The following is a 27,647-nucleotide window of genomic DNA, read 5'->3' as shown; positions in this document are numbered from 1 at the left end:
CAACAAGGGCCCATCCTGCCAAGTTCTAGTCCGGGGCTGGGCAGGATGCTGAGCTGGTCCAGAGCCTCACCAGCCACCCCTCCCTCCCACATCACCCTTTCCTGAAGCTCCAAGGCCTAGAGTAACAAACACACAGCTCTTCCCAGGTGCCTGCCATGCCCCCACAGGGATGGGCACTCCAGCATGCTCTCCCTGGCCAGCAAGGACTCATTCCTGCAGAGATGGGCAAGACCCACCTCATGCCTCTCCCTCTGCCCAAAATACCCCACAGGAGAAGGTTCTCCCCTGCCTGGAGGTTCCCATTTTCTCTTCCTCAAGTGACTACGGTGCAAATGGCACAGGGTGATGTGGTCCAGAGACACCCCCAAATCAGAAACAGAGGATGCTCCCTGCTCCCAAGGCTGCCCTCTGGCTGCTCCTGCTACCTCAGCCGCCCGTCAGGTTTGACGGGCCCCAGTTCTGATTTGGGGTCTGGGGAGAGGGAGCTCCAGGAGGTTTTGCTGCAGGTCTCCAGGGAAGCGCAGGCAGAGGGGCTGCTGACACAGACATTCTCTGCAGACCAGAAGGTGCTGATGGCAGCATCTGCCCAGTCCTCCAGCTCCTTGCCCGTCAGCCGTGCCTTCTGCACCGCGTCCTCCTGTGCCGCCTCGGAGCGCGGCAGGCTGAGGATCCCGCCCAGGCCCTGGAAGCTCTGGTCCATGTACTCATTCCGGGGGGGGCCACCATGCAGCCAGCTGCTGTCATCTGGGAAGGACAGGGAGAGAAAAGAGTGGGGATGAGCAGTGCAGCAACATTCTGGCACCCTGCAGGTCCTACCCCCAACTCCGGTGCGGTTGGGGCACAGCACCCCATTCCTCCGCAATCCCAGCTCCCATCTGGCACAAGGAAAAGGATGCTGCTGCAGGAAGGATCTGACTGACATGGGCCAATGGGCTCTCCACAGCCCAGTCTAAGAATTCACATGAGTAAAGGCACCAGTGGAAAATCGGCTCCAGCCCGCTCATCAGCTGCAGCCCAGGGGCCAACACGGGGAAAAGCACTTTGGACTGCCCACAGGGACACCCTGTCATGCAGCCCCAAACTCCAGAGCATCCTCACCTTTCCTGAGAGGCTGCTTGCGGTTGAAGGTCTGAGGCACCACCAGGAACTGGTTCTCCCCCAGAGGCTCCCAGAACTGGAGGAGGCGGATGGTCCAGACGCCAGGGCGCAGGGGGTGGTTCAGGGGGGGCTTGTACTGGGTAAACTCTGCCTCAGCATCCACCGTGATGTCGTAGGAGGCGGCAATGACATAGGTGGGGTCAATCCACACCACCGTGGCCGTCAGGTTGGGGCCCCGTGACCACTTCTGCATGGCCACTGGCTCATCAAAAGGCCCCATCAAGCCTCCAAAGTTGCGGAAGAGTCTTTCCTTGGGGTCCCACTCCGTGCCCACCTGGAGGGACAGGAAGCACAAGCAGTGAGACACTGGGCAAGGAGACATTATCAGCTGAGGTTCTGTGTTTCACCTCCCTGAAACAGAGAACACATAAACGTTCTCTTGGCGTCCAAAGCAATGGACATTCCATGGATCACACACCAGCACTAATTCAGCTGTGCAAAGCCTCCTGCAGTTGCAGGCACTGGATCTCACCTGCCTCTGAAAGATCCCCTGAAGGCCTATTCACCAACGATCAGCTCCTCACAAATAAACCACACTCCCAGACAAAGGTTTGTTCTCAGACACAATGGCAGTTCTGTGTCCCTTCTGTCCCCATGGCATGCAGGTGGGGCACAGGAGGAATGGCAGCACAATGTGGGAAAGCCAGGGAGGAAAGTGCTGCATTTACCTCTAGGTTCTGCAAGCGGTTTGCCTGCCCTCCATGACCTGACAGCTTCAGAGCTCCTTGGGGCATCATCCACATCTCCAAGGATTCTGTCTGCCCAGTTGCCGAATTTTGCACTTCCTGCATCACCAGGTAACCCTGGAAACGGTCGTCATAGAAATATAAGTGCACACTGGAGGGGAAGCCTCGAGGCTCAAATCTGTAGAGACAGAGAGGTTGCATATTTGAACATAAGCATACTTCCAGCACAAAATACAGGAGCCTGGGTTGAGACCACAGAAAATACTCCACCTGCAGAGCTTGTCAGCCTTGGCTGCCGGCGTGGATGAGGCTTTGTGGAGCCCCAGCCTGGAGAAGGCTGTGTAGAAGGTGAGGGTGACATCAGTGAGGCCGCCGAGCCCGTCGACACGGTCGTAGACGTTTTCCCAGTAGGCCTTGAGGGCCGGGGTGTTGGGGGGGTAGCTGCCATACAGGTGTGTGTCCAGGATCTCCAGCACCTCCTGATTCACCGTCGACTCAAACTTGCGGGCGAAGAAGGTGGGTCTGGAGAGTTGCTGGAAGAGCACAGGCATTTCTAACAATGTTGGGGGCAGCCACTCTGCCCTCCCACTCCCTCAGGATCCATCCGACCCACTCTGAAGGCACAGGCTAAGGAGCAGCACAGCACAGCCAGCCTGAATGTGGGATCCTCTATGACAGGGTCAGTGGGAGCACACCAACAGTTACTGGGAATGCAGATGGGTCCCCATCTCTCCCACCACCTCCCCTTTTTTGTGCCCAGAGCCAGCCATGTGTCATCCAGCTCCTTTGCTGCAATCTCTGCTCTGATGGGCCCCCACCCACCAGAGCCACTGCTGAGCCCTGCAGTAGCTCTGGCCAAGTGGCACAGCCTGCAGGAACAGTGTCTTGGGCTATGCAAGCTTGGAACTGCTGGAAAATCCTGCCACAACTGCTCTTTTCAGGGCTGGCTCTATCTCCCCCCAAGCCTCCTGTGTTCAGTCTACATCCCCATGCACTGAGAGCATGGGAGATGTTTCATCACAAGGCATTTTGACCTGCCAAAGCACTCTGAAGGGGTTTTACTAAAAAGGTATTTCCCTCAAGTGATGCATTTGCAGGGAAAGAGCAGGAAAACAGGAGAGAAAAGTCTAGGAATAGGAACAACTCCGCAAGCAGAAGCCTGGCTGAAGGGCAGGACAGTCAGGATAATCCCACTACCTCTTTACAGACACACCTACACTGAGCCCCACTGAGACCTGATCATGCTCTGGTCTCTCATGGGGACATGCACAACAGCTGGTACTGCAGCCTGGAGTGCCCACAGGACAGCTCAGAGAGGACAGGGAGGAGGGGAAAGAGCAGGAAGAGAAAGGAGGATCTTTTTCACCTGTAGCCGAAGGAAGTCCTGGGGTTTGAAGTCATTTGGGGAGCACCCGCACCAGTCGACTATGTGTTTATATTGGCACTTACAGCCCAGCTTCCGGTTCCAGTTGGTCACTCGGAGGTTGTTATCGACCAGCGTCTCGCAGGCATGGCTGTTCTCCAGGACCGTGTGGAAGAAGGACTGTGCAAGGCAGAAAAGGGGCAGGACACCCAGTGGGATGGAGGACAGGTGGTTAATGGAGATCCCCACTCATAGAGGAGAAGGACAGACCTCAACTTCTACTGAACAGAAACTTCCCGGCTCCCAGTAGAGGGCAACACTTAAGGGACCAGGCTCACACCAGTCCTCATCTGGCCCAGAGGGTGACTGGACATAAAGTTGGCCTGTACATAAACACGACCCCTGACCTGTCTGCTCCTCTCTTCCCTCTTTCTTACCTAAGTCTGGAAAAGGGGAGGCACAAAACTGCCTGAGCAGAACCAGCAATACCCTTTGCAGGTATGAAGTGGGAAAGAACGTTAAGCACGGTGGGAAGAAAATCTGTCCTGTGGCCCACAGCAGCACCCACCTCAGCTGGCAGGAGCGTGTAGGTGTAGAACTGGCGCAGCTGGGACACCAGCTGGTCCTCAGCATAGACCACATATTCCACAAAGCTGCGTGTCAGCGAGAACCAGTCAGAGCCGCCGTCCACCACGATGCCCTCGGGGATGTGGCGCTCGCCCAGTCGCCACATGTGTGAGTCACACTCGTGGAACAAGCGGTCCAGGCCCTGCTTCTTGATGAACCTGGCCATGGGGATGAGGAGTTCAGTGTCAACCACCTTGCTAAGTGCACATGCAGAACATCCACCCCCCCACCACAGCTGTTTCAGTTCTTTTCTGAAATCCCTCGTTTTCTGTTCCTCCAGTGCCTCCAGCTGAGATTACCTGGCGTTGTCTCGGCCATGTGACTTCAGGAAGTTCTTATCTCGGTATTTGGACAGGAACATCACCAGTTCATCATTGGTCCTGGGGTGGAAATCAGGAATCATTAATGCTCCTGGGGTGAAGCAGCCCAGTGAACACTTGTTCTCCTACAGCCATTAGACACAAGGAACCCAAAGCTGCTGACTCAAACCCTTATTTCACTACTGGGCAGACACAGCCTCTGTGCTGTCTCATGCTTCACATTCCATTCTCCTGCAATTCCCAAACCCCAGGAAAAAACAGCTTCAGAGGCACTTGCTGGGCTCCTCTGCATACACTGCTCCAGCCTGGCCCCAGAGCATCATCACCAGCACGTGGGTGCAATCTCCAACCCCATCTCCCTCAGCTCCCTGCCCCTCCCAAGGCTTCTGCAGCACCACACAGCCCCAACACCTCCAGCCGCCTTCCCTACCCCAGTAGGGCACTCACCTTGTGGGGTAATCAGTGGCACTCAGGTTGATGAAGAAGTCCCAGGGCCACTCAGACAGTTCCAGGAGGTCCTTCATGCTACGCAGGTACATCTTCAGCAAGCTGGCACCTCCCCAGATGGTCACCATGCGCCAGGGTGTCACTCGGATGTTGGGGTAGTGCCGGGCCAGCTCCACAGCCTCGCGATGGAGGTAGTTGGAGCGCTGCCAGGGAACACGGCTCACCCTCAGCATGGAGCACATCCTCCCAGGGCCCTGTTTCCCTTGCCACCGGCCCGGAGTCAGCCCTTGCAGCAGCCTCCACAAGGAGAGAAGCTTCTAACAGGGCAGGGGGGATAGATCCTACTTCTGTGGGGTTGCAGAAGTAGCGGCAGAGGGTCACAGCTCCACAGCAGCAAAGGTTAACCCTATCCAGCCACTCTCCTCACTTACCACCACCCGTGCCTCAGCTCTGCTCCCTCTCCCAGGGACCAATGGAGCACTGTTAGCACCCGCTCCCCCACCCCTGCCACACACCTTGTCAACGTGGATGTAGAAGAAGTGCTGCTGGTGGTACACGGCCTTGATGAGCCGCTTCAGCTGGCGGACAGCCCTGCCATGCACCACCAGCATGTAGGCAATGCGCACAGGCTTGCTGGGGGGCCCCTGCTGCAGCCGGCTTTCGTCCCACTGGATCACAGGGCTGACCTTGCCTGCATGGGGAGGGAGAGGGCTGTCAGACACCCCCAGCCTTGCTATCTACTACCTGGAGCTCCTGGGCAAGGCAGGGGACAGCAGGGAAGCACTCAGCCTCAAGCAAACCCCAAACTGGCTGCAGTGCCAAGGCATGGAGGCACATGCAGCCCCATGTGTTACATTGATGGGGGATTTTGGGAAAGGAGGTGTCCTCCTTTGGTGCCTCAAAACAGAAAATGCAGCTGGGCCTGGCTCTGACCCCTGCAGAACTGCAGACTGGGATGAACAGCCCAACTTAAGAAGGCTGGCACAACTCTGACTGGTTACAGAGGCAGCAGTAATCTGGGAATCAGCGACAGATTGAGGCTGCTGTTTGCCACACGGGACAGTTTGGTGACATAAGGAAGGTAGCCTACCAGCCTCCCTGGGATATTCCCGATGCCCAGGGTGACCAGGAGCACTTAAGCAGGACTCACCTGAGAGCTGGCAGTGGCGAGGCACGGACTGGGGCATGAGGCTGCCAGCCCGATGCAGACACACCACGTTGGCAATCTCCTGTTGGCACTGCTTGCTGCTGGCCCGGGCCAGCGCCGACAGGGCGTCCTTGCCCGTGATTTCGCACTTGGGGGTGAAACTGTTCTCAGTGGGCTGGGGAGCCCCCTCCACGCTGCCCGTGTCACCCTGCTGGAAGACGGCCAGCTGGGCCTCCCCACGCAGCTCCGTCAGGTTCCTGTGGCTGGAAGAATCCAGCATGGCCGGCAGCCTCCATCCCGGTTTGTGCCTGGCTGTGACAGCTCTCACCACCTTGGACACCACGGCCCCGGGGCTGTCCAGCCGGCCCCGCCATCGGCCATGCTTGCGGCTGGCGCTGCTCCGGCGCCCAGCAGAGCTGTCCGAGTCCTTGGAGCCATCGCTGCTCTCGGGAAACCCAGCTTTCTTCTGCCGCTCCTGTCGCAGGTTCGTGTGGGTGCAAAGAGAGGACAGACAGCGTTAAGTCAGGCCTGCTTCTCAGAGCATCCGTTCCCAGTCCCCCCAGAGCTCAATGCTGCAGCGTGACAGGTGCTCCAGGAGCAACTACTGCACAGGACATCACACAGCACCTTCACCATCCAAAAGCCCAGGCTAAGACCCAACAGCAGCCCTCTGACTATGCCTCCATCATGAGGACACCCAGACAGTCTCACTCTCTGTGGCTGGCTCACTGCAGACTAAATGGACACAGGGGTTGTGTCTGCACCAGCCACTCTCTGAGGTCTGCCCATCTACAGGGACATCCCTGATGCTGGAGATGAGCACTGGGCTGTACTGGCTGGTGATGGTATTGGATCAACTCTTCCCTGCCATGACCATGCTGTGAGCCCAAGCCTAGCACAGCCAGAGTCCCAGGCAGCCACAGCTGTGCTCTCTGGGCTGAAAGCACTGGACAGGAACAGACCAAGGCCCTGCCCATGCTCTCTTCCCTGGACCCTGGCTCCCCATGCTGGGCTGGAGCAGGCACTGCCATCACCACTTTCCCTAGAAATCCAGTCACAAACCCTCCTGTGGACCCAAGTGGATGTGTAAAGGAAGCACTTAATTATGCTTCATTACCTCTGCCAGGCTGGCTGAACAGCAGAGTCAATCAGCCTTGGGGAGAGCAGGGAGCTGGAGAGTTTAGATGCCACTCTTGTGGGAAAGAGCTTTCCCAGTGAATGTACCCACAATGGCAGGGCCACATGCCCCAGCCCACCACAGGCACTCCTGGATGGCAGGCAGGCAGCTGCCTGCTCCAGCCCAGCCTCCCAGGGCTCTCACAGCACCCCCAAACTCTGACTGCCCAGTGGTTGTGCCAGGCACCACAGGGAGCTGTAAGGAACAACCAGGAGAATTCCTGAGCAGCGGCATCTCACAGGGATGGACAGATGCCTCACAAGGACAGCAGGACTGAACTAGCCCCTGGCACAAGACTCCCCTGAGGGTGCAGCTGCTGGGAAGGTCACAGCCAGGAGAAAGCACAGAGTGAAAAGGCTGGAAAGCATTTGGTGTGACCTGCCCATTTCAGAGTCCCCAGACTACCCACGTTGTGCTGGCACAGCCATGGCCAAACCACTGCTCAAACCCCAAAGGGTTGGTTCAGCAGGGATCAGCCAAGCCTGCCTCCACCCAGACAGGCATCACAGGGAGCCCAAGACAGGCACTGAACCCTTCATTAGGCACCACGCAGGACCATCTGTTCCACAGCTATAAACCTGTTTTCCCCACAGAGCATCACAGCAGAGGGCAGCTGGAAGGCCACAAGTGAGGAGAGAGCATCTTCCATGTTCATACAGGAAGAGACTTGCTGATACCACTCACAGCCTGCACTCCCCAACACATCTGGCTCTGGGGACACCCCCTATTCAACATCCCCCTGTGGTTACAGTCCTGCTCATCCCCCTGGAAGGAGCCCTGTTCCCAGCTCAGGAGCATGCCTAGCTGCCTTTCCCAGCAGGGAAGTTGTTAGAAGCACTGCCAGCCCTTCCAGAGCTGCCAGCCAAGGAACTCAAGGGTTTCTAATTACTGCACCACAGCAGTGATCCCTCCACCCCAGCCTGGCAGGGAATGGCTCCAGCCACATTGTTCTGCTGTATTTAAGACCTGTGTGGGACAGTCAGTGAGGCTCCCCATCCCCTCCTTCTGACACAGATGGCTCCTGGTGTGGCTCCAGCCACATTGTTCTGCTGTATTTAAGACCTGTGTGGGACAATCAAGTAAGGCTCCCCATCCCCTCCTGACACAGATGGCTCCTGGTACCAGCCAGAGCTCACTGAGAATCACAGAATCATTTAGGTTAGAAAGACTCACTAAGATCACTCAGCTGTTAAACCCCTGTCAAGGCCACCCATGTCCCCAAGTACCACATCTACCCATCTTTTAGATACCTCCAGAGTAAGTCTGTGACTCCACCACTTCCTCATCCAGCCTGTTCAAGGGCTTCACAGCCCTTCTGGTGATGAAGTTTTCACTAATATCCAACCTAAACTGCCCCAGTATAACTTGAGGCTATTTCCTCTTGTCCTGTTGCTTGTTACTGGAGAGACTTGCCCTGCTCTGCCTCCCTCAATGCCACCCGAGTGAAACAGAGCCATGGGTCACACATCTGCCTGCACGCCATCCCCTGCACAGGTCCCACTGTGCCACAGGGAGTAGAGCTAACAGCACCTGGTTTCTGCTGAATTCCCTCTCTGGCTGACTCTGGTTTCTGCCACGTACCAGCACTCATCAGACAAAACCAGCACCAAAATGTTCCAAAGTCATCAGAGGAATCCTGAGTTAAAATGGCTGGAGTAAGTCCCCTAAAAACAAACTCTTTGGCAGGAAAAGTAACTATCGAGGAATCTCTTCTCCGGAAGAAAAGACACTTCATAGGAAGCTTCTCTTGTGGCCACAGCATACAGAGGACACCAACACACAAGCCCCAGAGAGCTGCCACCTCCTGCCTGGACAGACAAAGACAGGAGACCAAGTGGCTAAAACACTGCAGTGACAGATCCTCTTCTCCACCCACAAGGACACTTTTGTGGTTTGAGTTTTACTGCTGCCAACTCCACCACAGACTAAGAGCTTCAGGAAGGTCGTGTGCTCACTCAGGAGCTGTGGGTGTCACAGTGACAGAGGCAGGATCACTCTGGTCTCTCAGGCTCCCACTTGTGTGGGGAGACACTCATGCTGACCACAGCAGGAATGGGAATTTCCTCTCTCATCTGTCAGTCTGGATAGGGATTGTGTTGTTTGATCCTGGTGGAACAAGGTTAATTTGGTTTCCAGGAGGAAACACAGTGCTGACTTGGGCAGATGGAGACAGATCCAAATACTCCTGGTCTGCACTCCATAAAGCATCTGCTTGGTAAACACAGGGAGCCTTGCAGGACCCCAAATAGGCCTTGGGAAGAGAGCTGACAGATCCAAGAGGCACAGCCAACTCCACAGCACTCCCAGGACTCGAGTGTCTCCTTCTTTCTCCACAGCCCATTCACAGAGGGGATGAGCTGTGTCCATTAGTGGGAAGGAGCTATTTACTATGGCAATTAAGAAATCCCAAACTTCCACAAATCCTTTCAGGCCTGCAAGGTCAGACTCTCCTGGGACTGCTCCTCTGGCTTTACCAGAAATGCCCTCAGGGAAATGGTGTCTCCCCTAGGTCTGGCCAAAATCAGATGGCAGGATGGCACAGAAACCAAAAGCTTTGTATTTTATAAGAATTAAAGGTTAAATGGACTTTTCCCAGCTTGCTAATGGGTTCAGGCTGTCCATGAAGTTAAGGATGGTTCTTGTCTTCTCCAAAGACAAGGCTTGTCCATTCCCAGGACTGCTGGTGGTGAAACAACTTCTCTCCAGGAAAGGGGACCCACGGCCAAACCTGTTCAGCCACTCAGCTCAGTTTTGGGATGAGGCATGGGGAAACCAGGCAAGGGCCATGCAGAATGAGCAGAGAACAGCAGACAAACAGTGCAGGATGGTGCAGAGGCAAGGAGAAGCCAGGACAGGTGAAGTAACTTGATCAAGGTCACAGAACAGGCAGAGGAGCAGTTGGGCACTCCTTGGTGCCAGTTCAGCTCTCAGGCTTCCAGTGCCTCCAGATCACAATCCTGTCCCTGCCACATTCATTCCCTGGCTCTGTGATGGTGATGGGCATACAGCAGCACATGAGGATGTGCCACCCCCTACCCTGTGGCCCAGGAATTCACCTGCTGAATGAGTGGTGTCACTCTGGTTACCTTCCCCGCTGCAAGGGGCTGCCCTGTTCCCCTTCTCACCTCTCTGCTCTCAAGGAAAGCCTTCTAGACCTGCTGCCCATGGGATCACCCTCCACACCAGGGAGGCAACAGGAGGCTTCAGCCACTGGTCCACACAGATACAGCAGACCTGGACACAGTCTGGGCAGTTCCCAACAAATAAATCCAAATTAACAACCCACAGGTGCGAGCTTTGTTTGAAGGTGGCACCAATGTGCTTCATCGGCCTGGGTCCTCTTTGGTACCTTCTCTGTGTCTGACCTTGGGCAAACTCCTCCGCCAGACCATGCCTCAGTTTCCCCACACTCACAAGAAAGAAGTGATGCATTTAGCCTTAGTGGGGAAAGACATCAGTGACTCCAAAAGGTCCCCCACCTCACAGGAATATCTCTTACAGCTACACAGGAGCTGACACAAACCTGCCAGTTCTGTGAACTCCATGTTCTCTGGTTTGGTGTCCCTGACCCCAGTTTCCCACAATATCCCCCAAACTACAAAGTGCAAGATCCCCATCAAGCCCCTCACCCTCCCCACTCTACGCCAGACCCAAAACGAACCCAGTGGGCCACAAGCTGCCCTCCTCAGCTGCTGCGGCCCTGCACCCTACAGTCCCAGGCAACATCCCGCTGCCCACCCCACCACCAGCCCCTTCAGCAGCCTGAGGCTGCAGGACCCCCAGCCCAGGAGCCCCATCGTGGCTCTGGGCCTTGCCAGCCCCACAGGGCTCACCCCGTTTGTCCCCACCGCAGCTCCCGAGCAAGGGGACACGGGCCAGCCCCAGGGCACCGTCCCTCCCAAAGCCCCCTCACAGCACCCACCGCCCTCCCATGACCCCTCAGCCCAGCTCGAGCCCCTCAGGCCTCCCGCAGGCCCCTCACGGCCGCCCAGCCCTTTCATCGCCCTCCTTCAGCACGGCCCTCACACCGCCCGCCCTCCCCTCACCGCCCCCCAATGAGAGTGAGTGAGTGTGTGAGCTAATTAATGTGAGTTAACGAGAGTGAGTGAATGTACGAGCTAATTATTCTGAGTAAATGAGAATAAATGAATGCGCGAGCTAATTAATGTGAGTTAATGAGAGTGTGAGCTAATTAATGTGAGTAAATATGAGAGTGAGTGAATGTGTGAGGGAATTAATGTGAGTGAGAGTGAGTGAATGTGTGAGCTAATTAATGTGAGTTAATGAGAGTGAGTGTGTGAGCTAATTAATGTGAGTGAATGAGAGTGAGTGAATGTGTGAGCTAATTAATGTGAGTTAATGAGAGTGAGGGAATGTGTGAGCTAATTAATGTGAGTAAATGAGAATAAATGAATGTGTGAGCTAATTAATGTGAGTAAATGAGAGTGTGAGCTAATTAATGTGAGTAAATGTGAGAGTGAATGAATGTGAATGTGAGTAAATCAGTGTGAGTGTGAGGGAATTAATGTGTGAGTGAATGCATATGAATGGACGAGTGTAAATGAATGTGTGTGAGCGTGCTGGTAAATGAGTGAATGAATGTGAGCGTGAGTGAATGTGTGAGTGTGCAAATGAATGGGTGTGTGAATGAATTGAGTGTGAGCGTGTAGGTGAATGTGCGAGTGTGAATGAATGTGAGACAGTGTGAGTGTGAGTGCATGTGAGTGAAGGCGTGGGGTCTGTGGGTGGTGGGAGTTGTGTGTGGCCACCTGTGCACTGCTGTGTGTCTGTGTCACCGGTGTCACCCCCTGCCATGGCAGGGCCACTTCCACTACCCCAGGCTGCTCCAAGCCCCGTCCAGCCTGGCCGAGGACACTTCCAGGGATGGGGCAGCCACAGATTTTCTGGTGCTGCGGCCTCCCCACCCTTTCAGGGAACAATTCCTTCTCAATATTCCATCTGGCACTGTGAAGCCATTCCTGCTGCCCCCCTTCAGCTCTCCCAGACCCCTGTGGGCACTGAGGGGCCCCTGGGGGCTCTGAGGTCTCTGGAGCCTTTTCTGCAGGCTGAACTCTCTCAGCTTTCCCCTGTGAAAGCTGCTGGGGGAAGTGTTTCAGCAGAGGGAATGGGAAGCAGTGGCTGGGTGCTGATAGCAGCTCCGGGGAGTTCCATGACCCCATGAGCTCTGTGAGCCGAGGGAACACCGCAGCCTCAGTGCCCCTGGGGGCTTTTAGAGGAAGAGCTTTTGACAGCAGGGGCCTCCCCAGGATGCAGAAGGGCTCTGAGCAGCCTGCTGAGCTCTGGGAGGGCTTCCCCTTTGAGAGGAGCAATTTAGTCCATGCCTCAGCATCTCCACACCAGCAGGAAAAGGCTCCCTACCTAGAATACTTTAGGCTGTAAAAGACATCAAGACCACCCAGTAACCCAGCCCCACCATGTCCCCAAATGCTACATCTACATGTCTTTTAGATCCCTCCAGGGATTGCGACTCTACCGTTTCCTTCACAGCCCTGGAAGAAATTTTCACTAATATCCAATCTAAACCTCCACTGGCACAACTTGTGGAGTTGTTTCCCCATGTCCTGTTGCTTGTTACCTGGGTGAAGAGACCAACCTGCACCTGACTACAACCTCCTTTCAGGTGTTTGCAGAGAGTGAGAAGCTCCCACTTCAGCCTCTGGTTGTAGTATAAATCAGCATCCCTGCCCTGAAACCAGACCAGGGTTGCAAAAAGATACAGTGCCCAAATTCTCATGGCAAGGGAGCATTCACCCCTTTGTGCAAAACCACTTGCACGAAACCATGTATGTGTAAGAGCTCAGGTTTTGTGCTCCCAGCCCATCCCAAGTGGACACCCATCCCTCTGGCCTGTTTTTTGTGGGAGTGGATGGATAAATTGCCTGGCACTGAACACCCATGGGGGAAACACCCATGGGGGAGGGCACCAGCACGTTCCAGGGGGGAGTGATGCTGCAGTAGCTGCTGGTGCAGCTGTGGGTTTGTGCTGGAGGCCCAAGAACCCTTGCCCTTAAAATGAGAGTTCTCACACTGCACCAGCAAGGAGCTGGACCTGCTTTCAGGGTGACACTGCAACAAACCCCTTAGCAGGTGGGAGCCTGCTCTACAAACACAGTCACACACGTGGCCCATGCTACTGGATCCTCGTGTCACTGATACAGCAGCTACACTTCTCACAGGAAGTATTTAGTGGGTGCCAGAAAACAAAAAGTTATCAGCCAAGCAGAGAAGAGCAAGGTGATGGTTACAGCCCATCTGTGTGCTCCAAGGCTGGGGGTCCTGGTGCTGGTGGAGACAAGGAGCAGGAGCAAACCACCCAGGGCCTGTGGGACCAGGGGCTGGGGGAGATGCCATTTCTGCACCCAGATCCTCATACACCTCACCCTGCACATGAGCACCCCGTGCAAATGCCCTTGGATATAACATTTCCCACTGTCCTGCTTCCCAGGAGCTGCCAGCTGGCATTAGCATGCAAAAATGTCAGTGTGGGGTGAACAGTGGGTTTGGGGCCTCAGCCCACATAAGCAATGCAGCCAAAGGAGCAAGTGGGATGAGTGGTGAGCAAAGGGAGCCTGCTCAGCCACCAGCCCAGCCTCACCTCCCCTGCCCACCTCTCCACACCTTGTCTGCTGGGTCTCTGCCTGGACTACCCCACTACAAGGGGCAGAGCTTTACTCCCAGCACCACTCTGTACGGATGAGGACTCCAAACTGCATTTGCAAAGGCACCACTTTATCTTCAACCCTCTCTGTGCCTCCACACAACCTCATCCTCTCTGATGTTGCCTCAAAGAAACATCCAAGCCTCAGAGACCAACAGCTCTGCTATCGAGCCGGCTCCTGCCTGAGCAGAACATCAACCCCGTGTGCTCTGTGCAAGTCTCACTGGTGCTGCCAGCAGCAGGAGCAGCCCGTGGGGCCGGGTGCTTGCTCAGCTGCCCCACACTGTGCTGTAGAGCTCTTCACTGGGCTGTGGAGCTGATGGCACGTTGGCGTAGATCTGCTCCTGCTGCGGCGCGGGCTTCTGCACTCTGGCATATAACGCCTCTCTTTCCTCTTCCAAAAGCTGGGAAAGGAGGGAGATAAACAAAACATCCGTTGTGCGGCTGCTCCAGGCAAACACTGCCTGCTGGAACCTCTCTGGGATGCTTTAAGCACCCAGGAGCAGCCGCAGGGACCAGAGAGGGAGCCCACACTAGCCAGGGTCACTCGGACCCCGGGCTGGCATTTCCCTTTGAACTCCTCGCCTTCCCCACCCAGCCCATGCTGCTGCTCATCCTGCCACCCACCCACTCCAGCCTTCCCCCCAGCTGGGCAGTGCTTGGCATGCTCCTACCTGAGCGCTCAGCCTGACCTCTGTGTACTCCACCGGGAGCGTTTCCAGCGGGGGGACAGGCTCAGCACCGCCGTGCTGGCTCCCGGCCGTGCCCCTGCCGCGGGTGATGTCCGCGTAGGTCAAGGCTTCTGTCCCCTGATGGAGAAGGATGAGCTCTCACCCTGCTGCCACTCCCCGCCTGCACCCACAGGCTGGGAATGTCTCCCACCCTGCTGCCTCTCCTGGTGGCTGCTGAGATGGCCACAGGGACACTGGGTGGAAATTAAAACTGAAGCAAGGGCTGGCTCAACATTCCCCAGGGGAATTCTTGTGACACCAGCCCCTCCTCAAGAGCTGGCAGCAAAAAATCGGAAAATACTTTGCAAGCAGTAAGCAAGGAGCAGCTGCCCTGCAGCCACTTCAAGTGGGATTTGCTGCAGGTTCCCACGGCTGTTTCACCCAGAGAAGTAGCTCCCATGCTTGGAGAGAAACCTCTCAGATCAATTCTAAATTCCTTTCCCAGGAATACTCTGTGATAGTCACAGAAAGTCCCTGTTTGTGTCTTTCTGGTGGCAAGCAGAGCCCAAAGGATCCCTCCCAGCCTGCAGTGCCATGAACCTAGGTGAAAACAGCAGCTCGGGGTGCAATGTTTCCCCTCTTCATGCGAACTTGGGGCACAGAATCCCAAGAACTCATGAGGTTTTCCTTACTGTAGGTGACATGGTGCTAGTCCTGTCCATCTCTATGGCTGCTCCAGAAAGGGCTGGATGAAACATGGATGTGGCTGGACAGGAGTGAAAACAGAGGAAAAGAAACATATTGAGAAACTGCACTGCCACTGCAAATCTTGCCATAAAGCAGGACAGGAGCCTCACGTTCCACGAGCCATCTAAACTGGAGCAGTTCTTCAAACCAAGCCAGACCCCACCTGCCAGCTGGCAATGTCCTCTCCTGTCCCTCCCCATCCTTCACACTGGCCTCAAACTTTGCATCAAGCCTAAACCTGATCAAGTGCAAACCTGGCCCATGCAACTATGGTGCCCAGACAAACTCAAGCAGATTCTGTGCCCAGCAGCACCCACCCAAGGGCTGTCATTCCCTGCTCCCAGGGGACAACACCCAAGGGATAACACCCAGGGGACACACCCACTGCTCCCCTGAGGGAAGGAGATCTCGTGGTGGAGGTCTCAATGATGGACTGAGGAACTGGATGGATCAGGAAGGCAATGGGGGAGGAAAAAGAAACAGAGGGAAAAATAAGGGAAGCAGAGCAGGCTGTGTTACAGAAACAGGATGTGTGTGGCACTGTCAATTCCACTCACCCTTCTTCTTCCTGGAGAGTACTACTAGAACACCAGCAGCCACTGCAAGCAAAAAAAGGACCACAACAATGGCTGGAGTGAGGATGTGCTCAACCACATTCACGCTGCAAGAAAAAAAAGAATGAAGAAGACAATTTATGTTGTCGTGCTTCTCAGGATGAACCAGCATGGAGCAGGGTTGCAGGGAGCAGCTGGGGGTGACACAGAAAGTAGCTGTGGCAGTAGAGGGGCAGGGCTTGCCCATCACAGCAGGCATGGGATGGAGCAGAGCAAACCAAAAACTGCAGAAGCAAAAGGATGCTCGGGTCTGAGAGCCACTGTGCCTTCACTGATTTAAGGATGGGTTCCTGCGTTTGCATTGTTTAACTTCACTCTTTGTTAACCTTGTTTGTAATGGGCAAGCAGGAGAAGTCGGTGAGCCAGCACACCCTTGAGTGCTGATGGGGAGTCTCAGCTTTGTCTGCTGCTGGCATCACCTCCCGCAGGCAGGAGAGGAGGGGGGGAGATCTAACACTCTGGTTTCATGCTTTTACAACTATCTCTGCCAGGCTGTGTGTAACTACAAAGAGCAGGACACCTGGCAGCACTTGGCTTCCCACGAACAGTCTCACTGAGTTTTGGGGAAGGAAATGGGGTCGGTATTGCAGCAGAAACCACTTCTCCCTTGTGACTTGAGGCACTGGAATTACCGCCATAGAATTAGAGAAGGATTTGGGTCAGAAGGGCCCTTAAAGATTATCCAGTTCCAACCCTCTGCCATGGGAAGGGACACCTTCCACTAGGCCAGGTTGCTCTCAGCCCCATCCAGCCTGGCCCTGAACAGGGATGGGGCACCCACGACATCTCTGGGCAACCTGCACCAGGACCTCACCACCTCACAGAGAAGAATTTTTCCACGTGGAGTGGTTTCTAAAGGCAAAACCAGCAGGTCTGGATCCTTAAGGGAGGTGTGAGGAGTCTGATGGTTACAGGGCTCCAGCTGCACCAAACAGCTCATGGAGGAAAGTGGCTGCTGTAGGCAGGAGCTGCTACTCACAGTTGAGGGGTGGAGGGATTTGATGTTGATTGCAAAACTTCCCCCTGGGAAATTGTCTGTGTGTGGCCTGAGAGAATGAGATCAGAGGACGTGGTGGTCACGTAGGTCCATGATGGGACAGTGGAAGGAGCTGTAACAAAAAGAGGAGAGGCAATGTGATCTTGCTGGATCTCCAGCAGCAGAGATCTGCAGAGAAAAATGCTGTGGGTTTTGCAGTGAGTCAGAAGTGCCATACGTGCTGTCACAGGAGGGAAGCTGGGTCCCCTCTGCCACATCTCGAGGTCAGAGTGCTGTAAGACTCTTCCTCTGCCCACAAGACTTTTCACAGTCTCAGTCCCCCCCCAAAACACGCACAGAACAGTTTCACCTTACAGAAAGGGGTCTAGGCACCCCATGCCCAGTTCAGTTCTACCACAACAACAGCACATATACATTGTCCTGCTCTGCAGGCTGATCCCTGGAAAAGCAATGGACAGGGATGTTTTCCAAGCCCAGGGCCTGGTGCCCAGAGATGCTCCCTCTCTCAATGGGAAACGAGGCAGCACAGTGCAATGAGGAACAGCCAGTGTCACACAGGAAGGCAAGGGGGACACAGGCATCAGCAACAGCTAGTGAGGAAGAACTGTGGGCAGAGAGCACAGTACACCTCAGTAATGGAGACGGCTGAACCAGGGGTGCCAAGAAGAGGTTCTGGGTAGAGCAAAGAAGAGGGAACGAGTGGTGGTGGCACCTACTGCACTCTGGTAACACACCTGGGGGCTGTCACACCTGCATGGGCAGCCATCAGCTGCAGGCGGCCTGCACTGCAGCCCCTGCTCCAAGCAGCGAGAGGAGGACACAGCCATGCTGGATCTGGGAGCCCTGCAGCCCACTGGTACTGACCTGAGAGCAGGATCACCTTCACATCAGCACTCTCATCAGGCAGAAGTGCTCCAGTTCGCGCTCCACAGCGGAAGGTGCCCGCGTCCTCCTCGGACAGACCGTGCACGGTCACCGTGAATGCCCGCTGTGTGCGGTTGTCCCGGATGGAGAACCGGCCCCGCTCCACCACGGGCTGCGACTCCGAGGTGACGACGATGTCTTTACCACAGGTTAAAAAAAAAATTCCACTTGGGACGCACCAGAATTTCGGCAGTTTCTCCCAGCCCGGCGGGTAGGTGCAGGTGACCGACAGAGATCTCCCCAGGAACCCCCGGACGGTGCCGGGTCCCGTCACCGCCCCGCAGCCTGTGGAGACACACGGAGCCCGGCAGTGCGGCCGCCGCAGCGGCACCGGCCGCCCGACGGGGCCGCCCCGGCAGCCGGGGGCTCCGGGCAGCCTTACCTGGCAGCAGCGCCCAGGCGAGCAGCGGCAGGAGCTGCATGGCCGCTGCGGGACGCCGGGGCTCCGCGGGTGCCGCTCCCGGCCGAGCTCGGGCCGCCCCCGGGGCCGCCCCCGCGCTGGGGCGGGGAAAGGGAACTCCTGGGATTAGTTTATTTTTCTCAGGCTAGTTCTTGTAATGCCTCTAACTTAACACAACCAAGGATAGCTTAGCTATTTCCTCTGGAGGCAAATAATAAGCAGGATGGCTTCTGCTGAAGTGTTAGAAACAAAAAGGTTTAATAATACGTAAAATAACAAACAGGAAAACTCGAGCCAGGTACAGAGGTCTGCCCCTGGTATAAACACCTCACAAAAGCCCCTTAGTGCTTTTGTTCTCCTCTTTTCTACCCAATGGGCCAGGTGGGACTTTTTGGCTTCTATCCAATTAGATGACCCCGAGTTTTTGGTGAAGCCTCTGTGGTCCGATGAGGTGGCTTTTCACCTGATCGTTGAGAGAAACTTCTGGGCTTCTTTCCTTTTTTTGGGGGACAAAGGCTAGCTTTGCCACTCTGTCACTGGGGGGCACACCCCTACACGGGGGTGCGAGGAGACGGGGCACGGCTAATGAGCGGGGTCAGGAAGCCTTTACTGAAACCTTTACCGAAGCCTTTACCGAAGCCTTTACCGAAGCCTTTACTGAAGCCTTTACCGCAGCCTTTATGGGCCGCCCCCGGGGCCGCCCCCGCGCTGGGGCGGGGAAAGGGAACTCCGGGGCAGCGGGAGTTGAGTTTCTTTTTCTCGAGCCAGGTCTTATAAACCCTCAAAAGGGAACTTAACACACTCAAGGATAGCTTAGCTGTTCGCTGTGGAGGCAAATAATAAGCAGGATGGCTTCTGCTGCAGTGTTAGAAACAAAAAGGTTTAATAAAACGTAAAATAACAAACAGGAAAACTCGAACCAGGTACAGAGGTCTGCCCCTGGTATAAACACCTCACAAAAGCCCCTTAGTGCTTTTGTTCTCCTCTTTTCTACCCAATGGGCCAGGTGGGACTTTTTGGCTTCTATCCAATTAGATGACCCCGAGTTTTTGGTGAAGCCTCTGTGGTCCGATGAGGTGGCTTTTCACCTGATCGTTGAGAGAAACTTCTGGGCTTCTTTCCTTTTTTTGGGGGACAAAGGCTAGCTTTGCCACTCTGTCACTGGGGGGCACACCCCTACACGGGGGTGCGAGGAGACGGGGCACGGCTAATGAGCGGGGTCAGGAAGCCTTTACTGAAACCTTTACCGAAGCCTTCACCGCAGCCTTTACCGAAGCAGGAAGGGCCCGGTGCGGCCGCCCCTGCCCGCGCCGTCGGGACCGGGGCGGGCGGGGGTCGAGCGGCTCCGGCCGGGCCGTGGGGTCCCGGCGGGGGCTCAGCGGAGCCGCAGGCTGACCCAGAGCACGGCCGCGCTCATGGCCAGCAGCGCCAGCAGCTGCAGCCCGGCCAGCACGGGGAAGTAGCGGAAAGTGCCGCGGGGCCCCGGCGCAGCGTCCGGAGGGAGCGTCGGGGCTGCGGAGGCGGAGGAAGGATGGATGCAGCGGGGGCCAGACGGGCACAGTGCTCCTGTCACGCTCGGCGTGAAACCTCCTCCCGCAGCCTGGCCCCGGTCCCGCGGCGTGGGGGTCACTGCTGCTGTGGGGGGAACGTGCAGAGTCTGACACCAGAACGCCATCCCCTTCCCAGCAGCACTCTCACCGAGCCGGTGCATTCCCATTCACACCCCGCACCCTTGCCCTCCTTGGGCAGGCCCTCCGCAGTCACTGTGAACAGCAGGTGTGTGTGCTTGGAGCGGCTGCAGCGGCGTGTGGCAGCTGGGAAGGAGGGAGGGATGGATGCAGGGAGTGCCACATGGGCACCGCGTTCCTCTCCATCTCCCCTCTCGGGGCGACACCTCCACCCTCAGTCTGGCCCCAGTGCCCCAGCCCTGCTGTCGCTGTTGCCGTGGGGGACTCGGCAGGGACTGACCTGAGAGCAGGATCACCTTCACAGCAGCACTCTCATCACGCAGAAGCCTTTCCGTTCGCACTCCACAGCGGAAGGTGCCCTCGTCCTCCTCGGACAGACCGTGCACGGTCACCGTGAATGCCCGCTGTGTGCGGTTGTCCCGGATGGAGAACCGGCCCCGCACCACCACGGGCTGCGACTCCGAGGTGATGACGATGTCCTTATCACAGGTAAAAACAGTATTTCCACTCGGGACGCACCAGAATTTCGGGTACTCCTCCCAGCCCGGCGGGTAGGTGCAGGTGACCGACAGAGATCTCCCCAGGAACCCCCGGACGGTGCCGGGTCCCGTCACCGCCCCGCAGCCTGCGGAGGCACACGGAGCCCGGGAGCGCTGCTGCTGCTGCCCGGGCACCTCCAGCTCCTTCTGCTGCATCCCGCGTGGGGCTCCGGCCCCGGCGGTGCCCTGAGCCCCCCCCGGCAGCAGCGCCAAGGCCAGCACCAGCAGCAGCCACATGGACGCGTCAGGGCAGCCCTGCTGCTCCTCTTCATCGTGGCTCTGGGGCTTTGCTTCCTCTTTTGCCTCTGGCAGCACTTTCGTTGGTGCTGGAGATCCAGCAAGATCGTGGCGTTTCCTGTTTCCTAGAGTTTCAGCTTCTCCTGGTCACTGAGGTTACTCGCTGTGCATGGTCCCCCCGTGCCCTTCCCCAGTGTCTGCTTTCTTCCTCCAGCATGGTCCCCACGGGGGCACAGCCTGCCTCTCCCTGTCACACTGCCCAGCCCCTCTGGCCGGGAGGGCACCCAGGGGAGAGGCAGCTCAGCACAGCACAGGGACCCCTGAACCCAGACAACCCTCCAGGCTGGGCAGTGCTCCTGCACGGCCACCCTGTCCCTCCCAGGGGAATGAAATGGGTAACCCCAGCCCCTTATCTCGGTGCAGCTGGACAGGAGCACCCACTTCTCTTGCCAGCACAGCCCCTCTGTGGCTCAGGCGCCCCATGCTCTGACCAGGTCCCTCCAGGCCTCCCCCTGTGTCCCCAGTCCCTGCAGATGAGTGGGGGGCAGGAGGACACCCTTGCCTGGCTGTTGCTAAGCTGGAGATGGGCATTTGGTGGACCAGGCAGAGGTGGCAGGGCTGAGGCTCCTGGGGCTGGGGGCTCCTCTCCCCATGAGGGAGCTCAGCTGGGCCATGGTGGAGCCTGCACGGCCCCTGTGACCCCATGTCCCCTCCAGCCACCATGCAGCTGTCCCCACACAGGGACGTGCATCAGCATCCCGGGCAGGGCTGCCAGCTGAAGGAAGGAGCAGGCAGACAGACAGACAGACAAGCAGACAGGGCCCTGCAGGATACCCAGCCTTTATTGCAGAGGCTATTGGCAGCTGCAGCTCAGCAGACACAGGCTCTCTGCACCCCAAACCCTCTCTGCAGCTGCCAGGAGGGGCTGAGGCTTCCCAGGACCAGAAGTACCCGGAACCAAGCACCTCCCAGCACAGGGCAGCCCTGAGGGCTGGCACAGCCCCAGCAGGCTGGGGGCCAGGGGGGCAGGAGGGCATCCCTAGGGCTTGGGGGTGGCTGGGACGGGTGGGCAGCCCCATGCCCTGGTGCTGCTGGATGCCTCCAAGAGCTGCAGGATGTCCTGGCCACGGCTCCTGCAGCGGCTCCTCAGCCAGGCTGCCCCACCAACCACGGCGAGGGCCAAGGGCACCTTGATGCTGAGCAGGAGCAGCAAGTGGATGACACTGGGCTGGGACCTGTGGAGGAGAAAGGAGGTTATGCTAGAGCTTTAGTAGGCTAGGATGCTCCTTGGGACTCAAAGCTAGGAGATACAGGGCTGGGACCTGTGGAGGAGAAAGGAGGTTGTGCTAGAGCTTTAGTAGGCTCTGGGGAATGAGGATGGGGACTGGGGAACTTGCACGTCTGCCAGGATTCTCCTTGGGACTTAAAGCTAGGAGATACGTGCATGGGAAATGAAGGTTTTGTCAAGGGGATGCTTTTGGGGGGGTTGCCTGCATCCCAAGCCCTGACTCACAGCACTGGAGGCTCCCCACAGCCCCTGGGGCACAGAGGGTTGGTGGTTGGTGGGCTCAGGTCGCTGTCCTCAGTTGTGTTTGAAAGAGCTGGCAGAGAAAACAGAGTCAGAACAAAGCAGACACCCCACACCCCCTGTCCTGCACCCTGCACAGGAGCCTCTGTCCCTGAGACTTCAGCAGTGAAGGTGCAGGGGGTGGCTGTGGAGGCATCTGGGCAATGCCCTGAGCACTGCAGAGGAGGAAGAGGAAAAAGGGGGAAGTTTAATGCCAGCTTTGCTTCCAGCCCTGCTTTACCTGCATAGACCATCACCTTGGTGCTGTGCCATTGGTTGAACCTCGCTTTCTTCTTCACCCCACAGGAGTACTGGCCTTCATCCCCTGGTGTGACGCTGCTGAGTGTCACTGTGAATGAATTTGCTGTTTGGTTGTCCCTGATGGACACCCTGTCCCGTGTCACTGTCACCTCTGAGCCGTCGGTTTGGATGGCGTAGGTCAAGCAAAACCAGAGCAAGTTTTTGCGGCACCAGTACTTGGAGTAGAGCTTGTAGCGTGGCTTGTAGCTGCAGGACACTGCCAGTGAGCTGCCCTGCTCAGCTGTCACCTGCCTGGGGCCTGTCACTGCCTGGCCACCTGCAGGGGACAGAGAGAGGAGGTGTGAACCCACCCTGGCATTGCCTCCATGAAGGATCTGAGCCCGGGGGTACAGCCCGAGGGAGGCTGTGCCTGTGCACTCACTCTGCTGGTGAGCTGTGCTGAGGTGAGATGTCACCAGTCATTAAAAAAGAGCCCCATCAAGGGTGTATGTTAGCAAAAGAATGAAAAGCCTTATTCCCAGGGTTCACATGGCAGGGAACGAGCAAATCTCAGAGATCACACCCTGTAACTACCAGAGGAAAAGTTTGGGATCAGCTGGTCTTTTGCCATGGCCACAGTGAGCTTCCTGCTCTGCCTCAGCCCCAGCCTCTCCACAGCTCTGCCAGAACCCCTGATATAGATTTGCCTGACCTGTGCTCGTGGATCTCATGAGGAAAAGGGTCCAAACCAAGAAAATCCTCATTTTCCAGCTTCTTGCTTCTGAGGTGGAATTTTCCCTGTGGTTTTTCACAAAAAAATCCTTCAGGATGAAGCCAGGCCCACATTCACATGGATGTCCTAAGAGTTTTCCAAGCTGTGCTCTCCTGCCCCTTCTTTGGGCGGTGTTTGCCCACAGACCCTGGATGTCTTCTTTTTAAGACTGTTACTTCCTCCCCTTCGCCCACCACTCATGACTCACCCTGGGGTGTTCCATGACAGACACTCTGCTTTTTCTCTGTAATAGTCACTGGGTTCCCAGGAAAACGCCAGAATGCAGCAGGTTCCTCCACCGTGATGCCCAACCCAGCAGGGACCAAAAACTCTTCCCCTGCAAGAGCCCAAAGGATTTGGGGGAGCTTTGAGAGGGCCTGGCCAGAGCAGGATGCAGGGATTGGGGTAGAGTGAGTGCAGCTCAACCCCTGCTGATCCCTGGTTGGGATGCTGGGTTGCTCTCCCAGTTCTGATGGGCTGGGATGATGGAACAGCCATCCAGCCCCCTGCACTGCTGCTCTCTGGCTCTGGCTGCCAGCTTGAGCTGCTTTTGTTTTCTCAAGCAGAAAATTCTTCTTTTCCTCCCCAAACCACCTTTTTTTGGCATGGCTGTGGGGTTTTGAGTGACAACGCTGTTTTTCTCCAGAATTAAATGCTTCCACTAAAAGTTTCAGAAACCCAAACCCACAAAACAAAGCTGCTACCCTGGCTTTCTTCCACTATGACCCTTGGAAAGAGCAGAAACCTCCAGAATCCCCTTCCCTCTCAATGCCTTGCCATGGCAAGGGGAAGCTCTGGCTTTCCCTTTGGGTCATCAAGTAACTCCTTCCTTCCCAGCTGACTGGTTGTGAGCCAAAACTCTGCAAGTAACAGCAAGATCTAAATTCAAAAAGTGGCTGGAGATGGCAGATCTGCATTGTGCTGAGACACTTCCCACTCCAGCCACCTCATCTTCCTTGGGAATGCATCCCTGCCACTGCCTGGAAAATCACAGGGCATCCTTCCCAGCCTTCCCGTGGAGTGAGGGGAGGACTGGCAGAAGTGGCTCGGAGGTAGAGACTCTGGATGGAATGTGTACCAAGGTATTTGCTGCATGAGGATTTTGAGGGCAGCTCAGTTACCTGAAAGCAGACAGAAACACTTCTTCAAAGAGCCACTTTGGTTGAGTTGTTGGGGAATATTCCAAGCCACATCCATGCTGTGTCATTCCTATCACATCACATCAGGTGTGAGGTGTCATTTCCCTGTTTCCCAGGTTTGGGTCCTGGGCAGAATGAGCAGCTGCCCAGTCCAGTGCAGGGGCTGGGACCCCCAGAACAGACTGAGGCCCCTTTCTCCCCACCATGGCAGTCCCAGGGCTGTGCTGTACCCCAGAGAGCTCCTGCCTGTGTCAGTGGAAGATGTCCTTCCATGCCCTGAGGACACAGCAGTGATTTACAGCCACCCAACACCAGCACTGCCACTCCCACGTGGGTTTTTACTCTGACACTTCTGTCACCTGCTGTGTGAAGGGTCCTGGCAGAGTGGGACACTGGCCAGGGGCTGTCAGTGAGGGGATTGCAAAGGGGATGGCTCCAGCCCAGTGCCCCAGACAAACAGCAGTGTGTGAACACCCTCCTGGAGCAGAAGGTCAAGAGGAGAGCAGACAGGAATGAGGAACCCCAGAGTGCTGACACAGAGGTCTGTCACAGGAGGATCTGCCCAGTTAAAGAGAGTGCCAGTTGGAAGGCGGAACCAGAAAGGGAGTAGAGCAACTCAGGGACAAATCTGTACAAGAGTGTGATGAGGAATCACTGTCCAAAGTGGGGAGAGCCCCCCAACACCCTCCAGCCATGGCATGGGTGCTGAGGTGCTCCAGAAGCCCAGGGGGAATGGATAAACAGGGCAGGGGAAGGCACTGTGCTCTGAACCAGCATCTCTGGGGGGCTGTGGAAGGATCCTGCAAGCCAAGACCTCTCTCTTTTGGCAGAAAGAGGCCCGGGAAGCCCAAGGCAAGGCTGCTCTGTGAGAGAAGAAGCATTGCTGGAATGCTTCTCAGGAATCCCTCTAATGCACCCTGACAGGAGCACACCAATTTGCCTTTTGGTCCGTGCTGCACGGGGGCTGGAGCGAGCACCCTTGCATGGCTCGGTGGCTGCATCAGGTTTACTCTCCAGTGTTGGTCCTAAGAAAAAGCCTCAAAGCCTTTGTGACAGGCAGTAATTGAACCAATCAGAGTGTGCATCTCCTTGGTTCAGGGCCCAGATCTTCCCCAGTTCTCATCCCACTGTATCACCCACCACCACAGCTGAGCCCTTCCAGAGTCCTGTCTTCCCTGGACCTCAGTGGTATTTCCAATCCCCGATTCTGTTATTTAATCTAGGGCCTTTGCAAAATAATCAGGTCATTTCAGTCTGTTCTTCACGGGCAGATTTAGCAAGCTTGGTGAACTTGTCCTTAGGAGATAAGGCTGGATGTTGTAGCTCCTTTAGTGCTGGCTGATTGAGCAGGCACTGTCTGATCTCTCTTTCTGCTGCCATCTCAGATACCCGAGACAAGTCTGGATCATTCCCAGATCTCCCGATTCAGCAAAGCCAGTAAAAGTGGCAAAACGGACTCACCGAATTTGTGGTGTGGAGGATTTGCTCTGGGCTCCACCTGAGGCTGGACTTAGACAGAAAGAACCAAGGCAGGGTTATTTAATGCAAAGAAATCAAGAATCCATACTCAGTGGATTCAGAGGACGAAATTCTGATTTTTTTCATAGCTCATGGGAAAGGAATGACTTCAGCAAGGCTCCAGTTTTCCCCAGATTTATTGCACAGGCAATCCAGGGAGATGCTACAGCAGTTAATAGGGTTGGGCAGCAGAGGACAAGCAGGAGCAGACCAGGAAGACAGTGAAACAGAAACTCCTGAGCTGGATGTAAGTCTGCAACTGTTAGAGCTGTACTTCTCAAGGCAAACACACAAGTAATTAAGCTACCAGAGATACAGTGAGCAAATACACCAAACAATGGATGTAAATTGCAGATTGATTTGGAATCACTGCAATTTACAGGTCATTTCCTATGATTTCATTGCCCTGCATTGATTTCAGCTGGTCAGCACTTGCTCAGGGCTGTAAACTGCTCCCTGGCTGCCAGAAACCTCTGCCGGGTCTGGGGGAGGCTGGTGGAGCAAATGGTTTGCTGTGGGTGCTGGGGAAATGCCCTCCCCGGTGTGTGAAGGGAGGCAGTGATGCAGGTGTTGGGCTGCTGGGCTCTGATAAAGCTGCTGTTATCACTGATCTACAGTGGATCAGGTCCCCCAGCATGATCAAGTGGGATAAAGCCCTTGGAGCAGGGCCAGGGCGTGCTGGTGCCTGGGTTTTGCCAGCAATTGTCTCATTAGGCTGCATTATATTTGGAGATATCATGACAGACAGGAGAATTGTCTTCCTGCTGAGTGAGGTTGAGCCTGCAGGGCCAGTGCCTGCAGGGGGAATGGAGGTGAAGCTCCTCAATCCCTCCCTGCTCTCCTTTGTCATTCAGGGTAGTTAACAAATGTTGCTGGAGCTAAAAGCTCAGAGAACGCTCTCTGAGCCGCAGAGCTTCTCCTGCAGCAGGGACCTGCCAGAAATTCCCATCCAGGGACAGGCAGACCTGGAGCCTCAGACCCAGTGAGATGCTGGGCGCTCGCCCTTCTCTTCCCCCTCACCTTCCAGCAGAGGTTTGTCTTGAGTTCCTGCCCGGTTTGGGTGCTCAGGGCAGAGCTGTGCAGCGCCTGCAGCAGGTCTGGGCCCCTGGGGTCCGTGGGGCCCAGCAGGCAGCTTGGGTCAGGCAGTGCCCTGCTCTGGGGCAGGAGAAGGCTGAGCATGCACTCAGGATGTGCCATGAAATCTCCATCCTCAGTGGGCAGCACTGGGATGTCTGTGGGAAGGATTATGCAGACATCAATGGGAGTTTGGGAGTTCTGACAAGTTCTTGGTGTGTTTAAGAGATGCTCTGACTTTGTTGAAGCCCCCCTGAGGTTTGCTGCTCTCTTCATGTCCCTGCCTGCTGTGGGGTGTGTGCACTATGTTGAACCACTTGTTTATTTTCTGACCCAGACACCAGGGCTTGTGATATCATTTGTTTTTGTGTTGTTGATTGTGTTCCAGTGCAGCAGGATGGTCTGGGTTGGAAGGATGGTCTGGGTTGGGTTGGGCTTTTTGGCCTCAGGCAAGCCTGAACTCCACTGTCCTTATCGAGTTTTAAAATTTTTTTCTGGCTATTGCTTCTGAGTCCAGTCATCCAACCCAGCAGAACCATCTCTGCAGTCAGAAGAAATAATGGGTAAATATAATTAGGAATGAAAGGCCCAGGCAGTCAAACAGCAATCGGATGGGTGCAGATGGCTCTTGGAAGCATGGTCTGTTCCTCTGGCTCCAGGCCATCTGCTGCTCTTGAAGGAGGGAATTGGAGACTGAATTGAGTCTCTCTTAAATAAACTTCTGAGTAAAGATTAATTTATTCCCAGTGCAATCAACAGCATCAGATTGCTCTAAAGGGAGTTGTAAAGAAAAGGATCTCAACAAGATATTGATTGTCACCTTCAGGTTTAGGCACAGCTTCATCCTGTTCCTAATAACATTTTTTTTTTACTCTGAGCAGGGCTCTGTAAATACAGTGAAATCCCAAAGCGGACC

General features: G+C 55.8%; 3 protein-coding genes across 4 annotated transcripts; all 3 read right to left on the bottom strand.

The window, feature by feature from the left end:
• Positions 1 to 287: 287 nt before the first annotated feature.
• Positions 288 to 10,317, bottom strand: XYLT2 (xylosyltransferase 2). Its single transcript, XM_039716199.1, has 11 exons — positions 10,291 to 10,317; positions 5,752 to 6,223; positions 5,117 to 5,292; positions 4,602 to 4,804; positions 4,134 to 4,214; positions 3,776 to 3,992; positions 3,211 to 3,387; positions 2,115 to 2,377; positions 1,827 to 2,022; positions 1,099 to 1,432; positions 288 to 744 (listed from the first exon to the last, which is right to left on the bottom strand). Exons 1-11 carry the CDS (start codon positions 10,315 to 10,317, stop codon positions 422 to 424), a joined length of 2,469 nt encoding a protein of 822 aa, XP_039572133.1. The 3' UTR covers positions 288 to 421.
• A 3,337-nt stretch (positions 10,318 to 13,654) lies between these two features.
• On the bottom strand, positions 13,655 to 20,431 carry LOC120505501 (CMRF35-like molecule 2). 2 transcript variants are annotated; one of them, XM_039716102.1, is made up of 7 exons: positions 17,940 to 18,045; positions 17,498 to 17,842; positions 16,616 to 16,745; positions 15,580 to 15,683; positions 14,968 to 15,041; positions 14,279 to 14,413; positions 13,655 to 14,008 (listed from the first exon to the last, which is right to left on the bottom strand). In XM_039716102.1, the coding sequence occupies exons 1-7, from the start codon at positions 17,977 to 17,979 to the stop codon at positions 13,874 to 13,876; spliced, it is 963 nt and encodes a 320-aa protein (XP_039572036.1). In that variant the 5' UTR covers positions 17,980 to 18,045; the 3' UTR covers positions 13,655 to 13,873. The 2 variants fall into 2 exon arrangements, with proteins under 2 accessions (XP_039572036.1, XP_039572035.1); XM_039716101.1 differs by lacking the exons at positions 17,498 to 17,842; positions 17,940 to 18,045 and adding an exon at positions 19,926 to 20,431.
• Positions 20,432 to 21,460: 1,029 nt separating this feature from the next.
• On the bottom strand, positions 21,461 to 23,102 carry LOC120505539 (protein CD300H-like). The gene is made up of 4 exons (XM_039716198.1): positions 22,941 to 23,102; positions 22,230 to 22,565; positions 21,935 to 22,022; positions 21,461 to 21,656 (listed from the first exon to the last, which is right to left on the bottom strand). The coding sequence occupies exons 1-4, from the start codon at positions 22,990 to 22,992 to the stop codon at positions 21,461 to 21,463; spliced, it is 672 nt and encodes a 223-aa protein (XP_039572132.1). The 5' UTR covers positions 22,993 to 23,102.
• Between the last annotated feature and the right edge of the window lie 4,545 nt (positions 23,103 to 27,647).

The sequence above is a fragment of the Passer montanus genome, unplaced genomic scaffold, assembly GCF_014805655.1.
Source record: "Passer montanus isolate IOZ18808 unplaced genomic scaffold, ASM1480565v1 scaffold35, whole genome shotgun sequence".
NCBI classification, from domain to species: Eukaryota; Metazoa; Chordata; class Aves; order Passeriformes; family Passeridae; genus Passer; species Passer montanus.
The sequence above is the reverse complement of the archived record's forward strand: the minus strand, read 5'-3'. Positions and strand labels throughout refer to the sequence as shown.

Bases quoted from the DNA above. Each gene is read 5' to 3' on its own strand.
- LOC120505501 (XM_039716101.1), bottom strand. From the start codon at position 20,421: ATGTGGCTGCTGCTGGTGCTGGCCTTGGCGCTGCTGCCGGGGGGGGCT. The intron at 16,746-19,925 runs GTCAGTCCCTGC...TTTTTGTTACAG, and splicing joins GAAGGTGATCCTGCTCTCAG to CTCCTTCCACTGTCCCATCA. The intron at 14,009-14,278 runs GTAGGAGCATGC...CTCCTTTCCCAG, and splicing joins AGGTCAGGCTGAGCGCTCAG to CTTTTGGAAGAGGAAAGAGA.
- LOC120505539 (XM_039716198.1), bottom strand. From the start codon at position 22,992: ATGAGGATTTTCTTGGTTTGGACCCTTTTCCTCATGAGATCCACGAGC. The intron at 22,023-22,229 runs GTAAAGCAGGGC...TTTCTCTGCCAG, and splicing joins CAAGGTGATGGTCTATGCAG to CTCTTTCAAACACAACTGAG. The intron at 21,657-21,934 runs GTGAGTCAGGGC...TCTCCTCCACAG, and splicing joins TGTGGGGAGCCTCCAGTGCT to GTCCCAGCCCAGTGTCATCC.
- XYLT2 (XM_039716199.1), bottom strand. From the start codon at position 10,317: ATGGTCTGGCGGAGGAGTTTGCCCAAG. The intron at 4,805-5,116 runs GTGTGTGGCAGG...GTTCCCTGGCAG, and splicing joins TCTACATCCACGTTGACAAG to CGCTCCAACTACCTCCATCG. The intron at 3,993-4,133 runs GTAATCTCAGCT...CCCCATGGCCAG, and splicing joins CATGGCCGAGACAACGCCAG to GTTCATCAAGAAGCAGGGCC.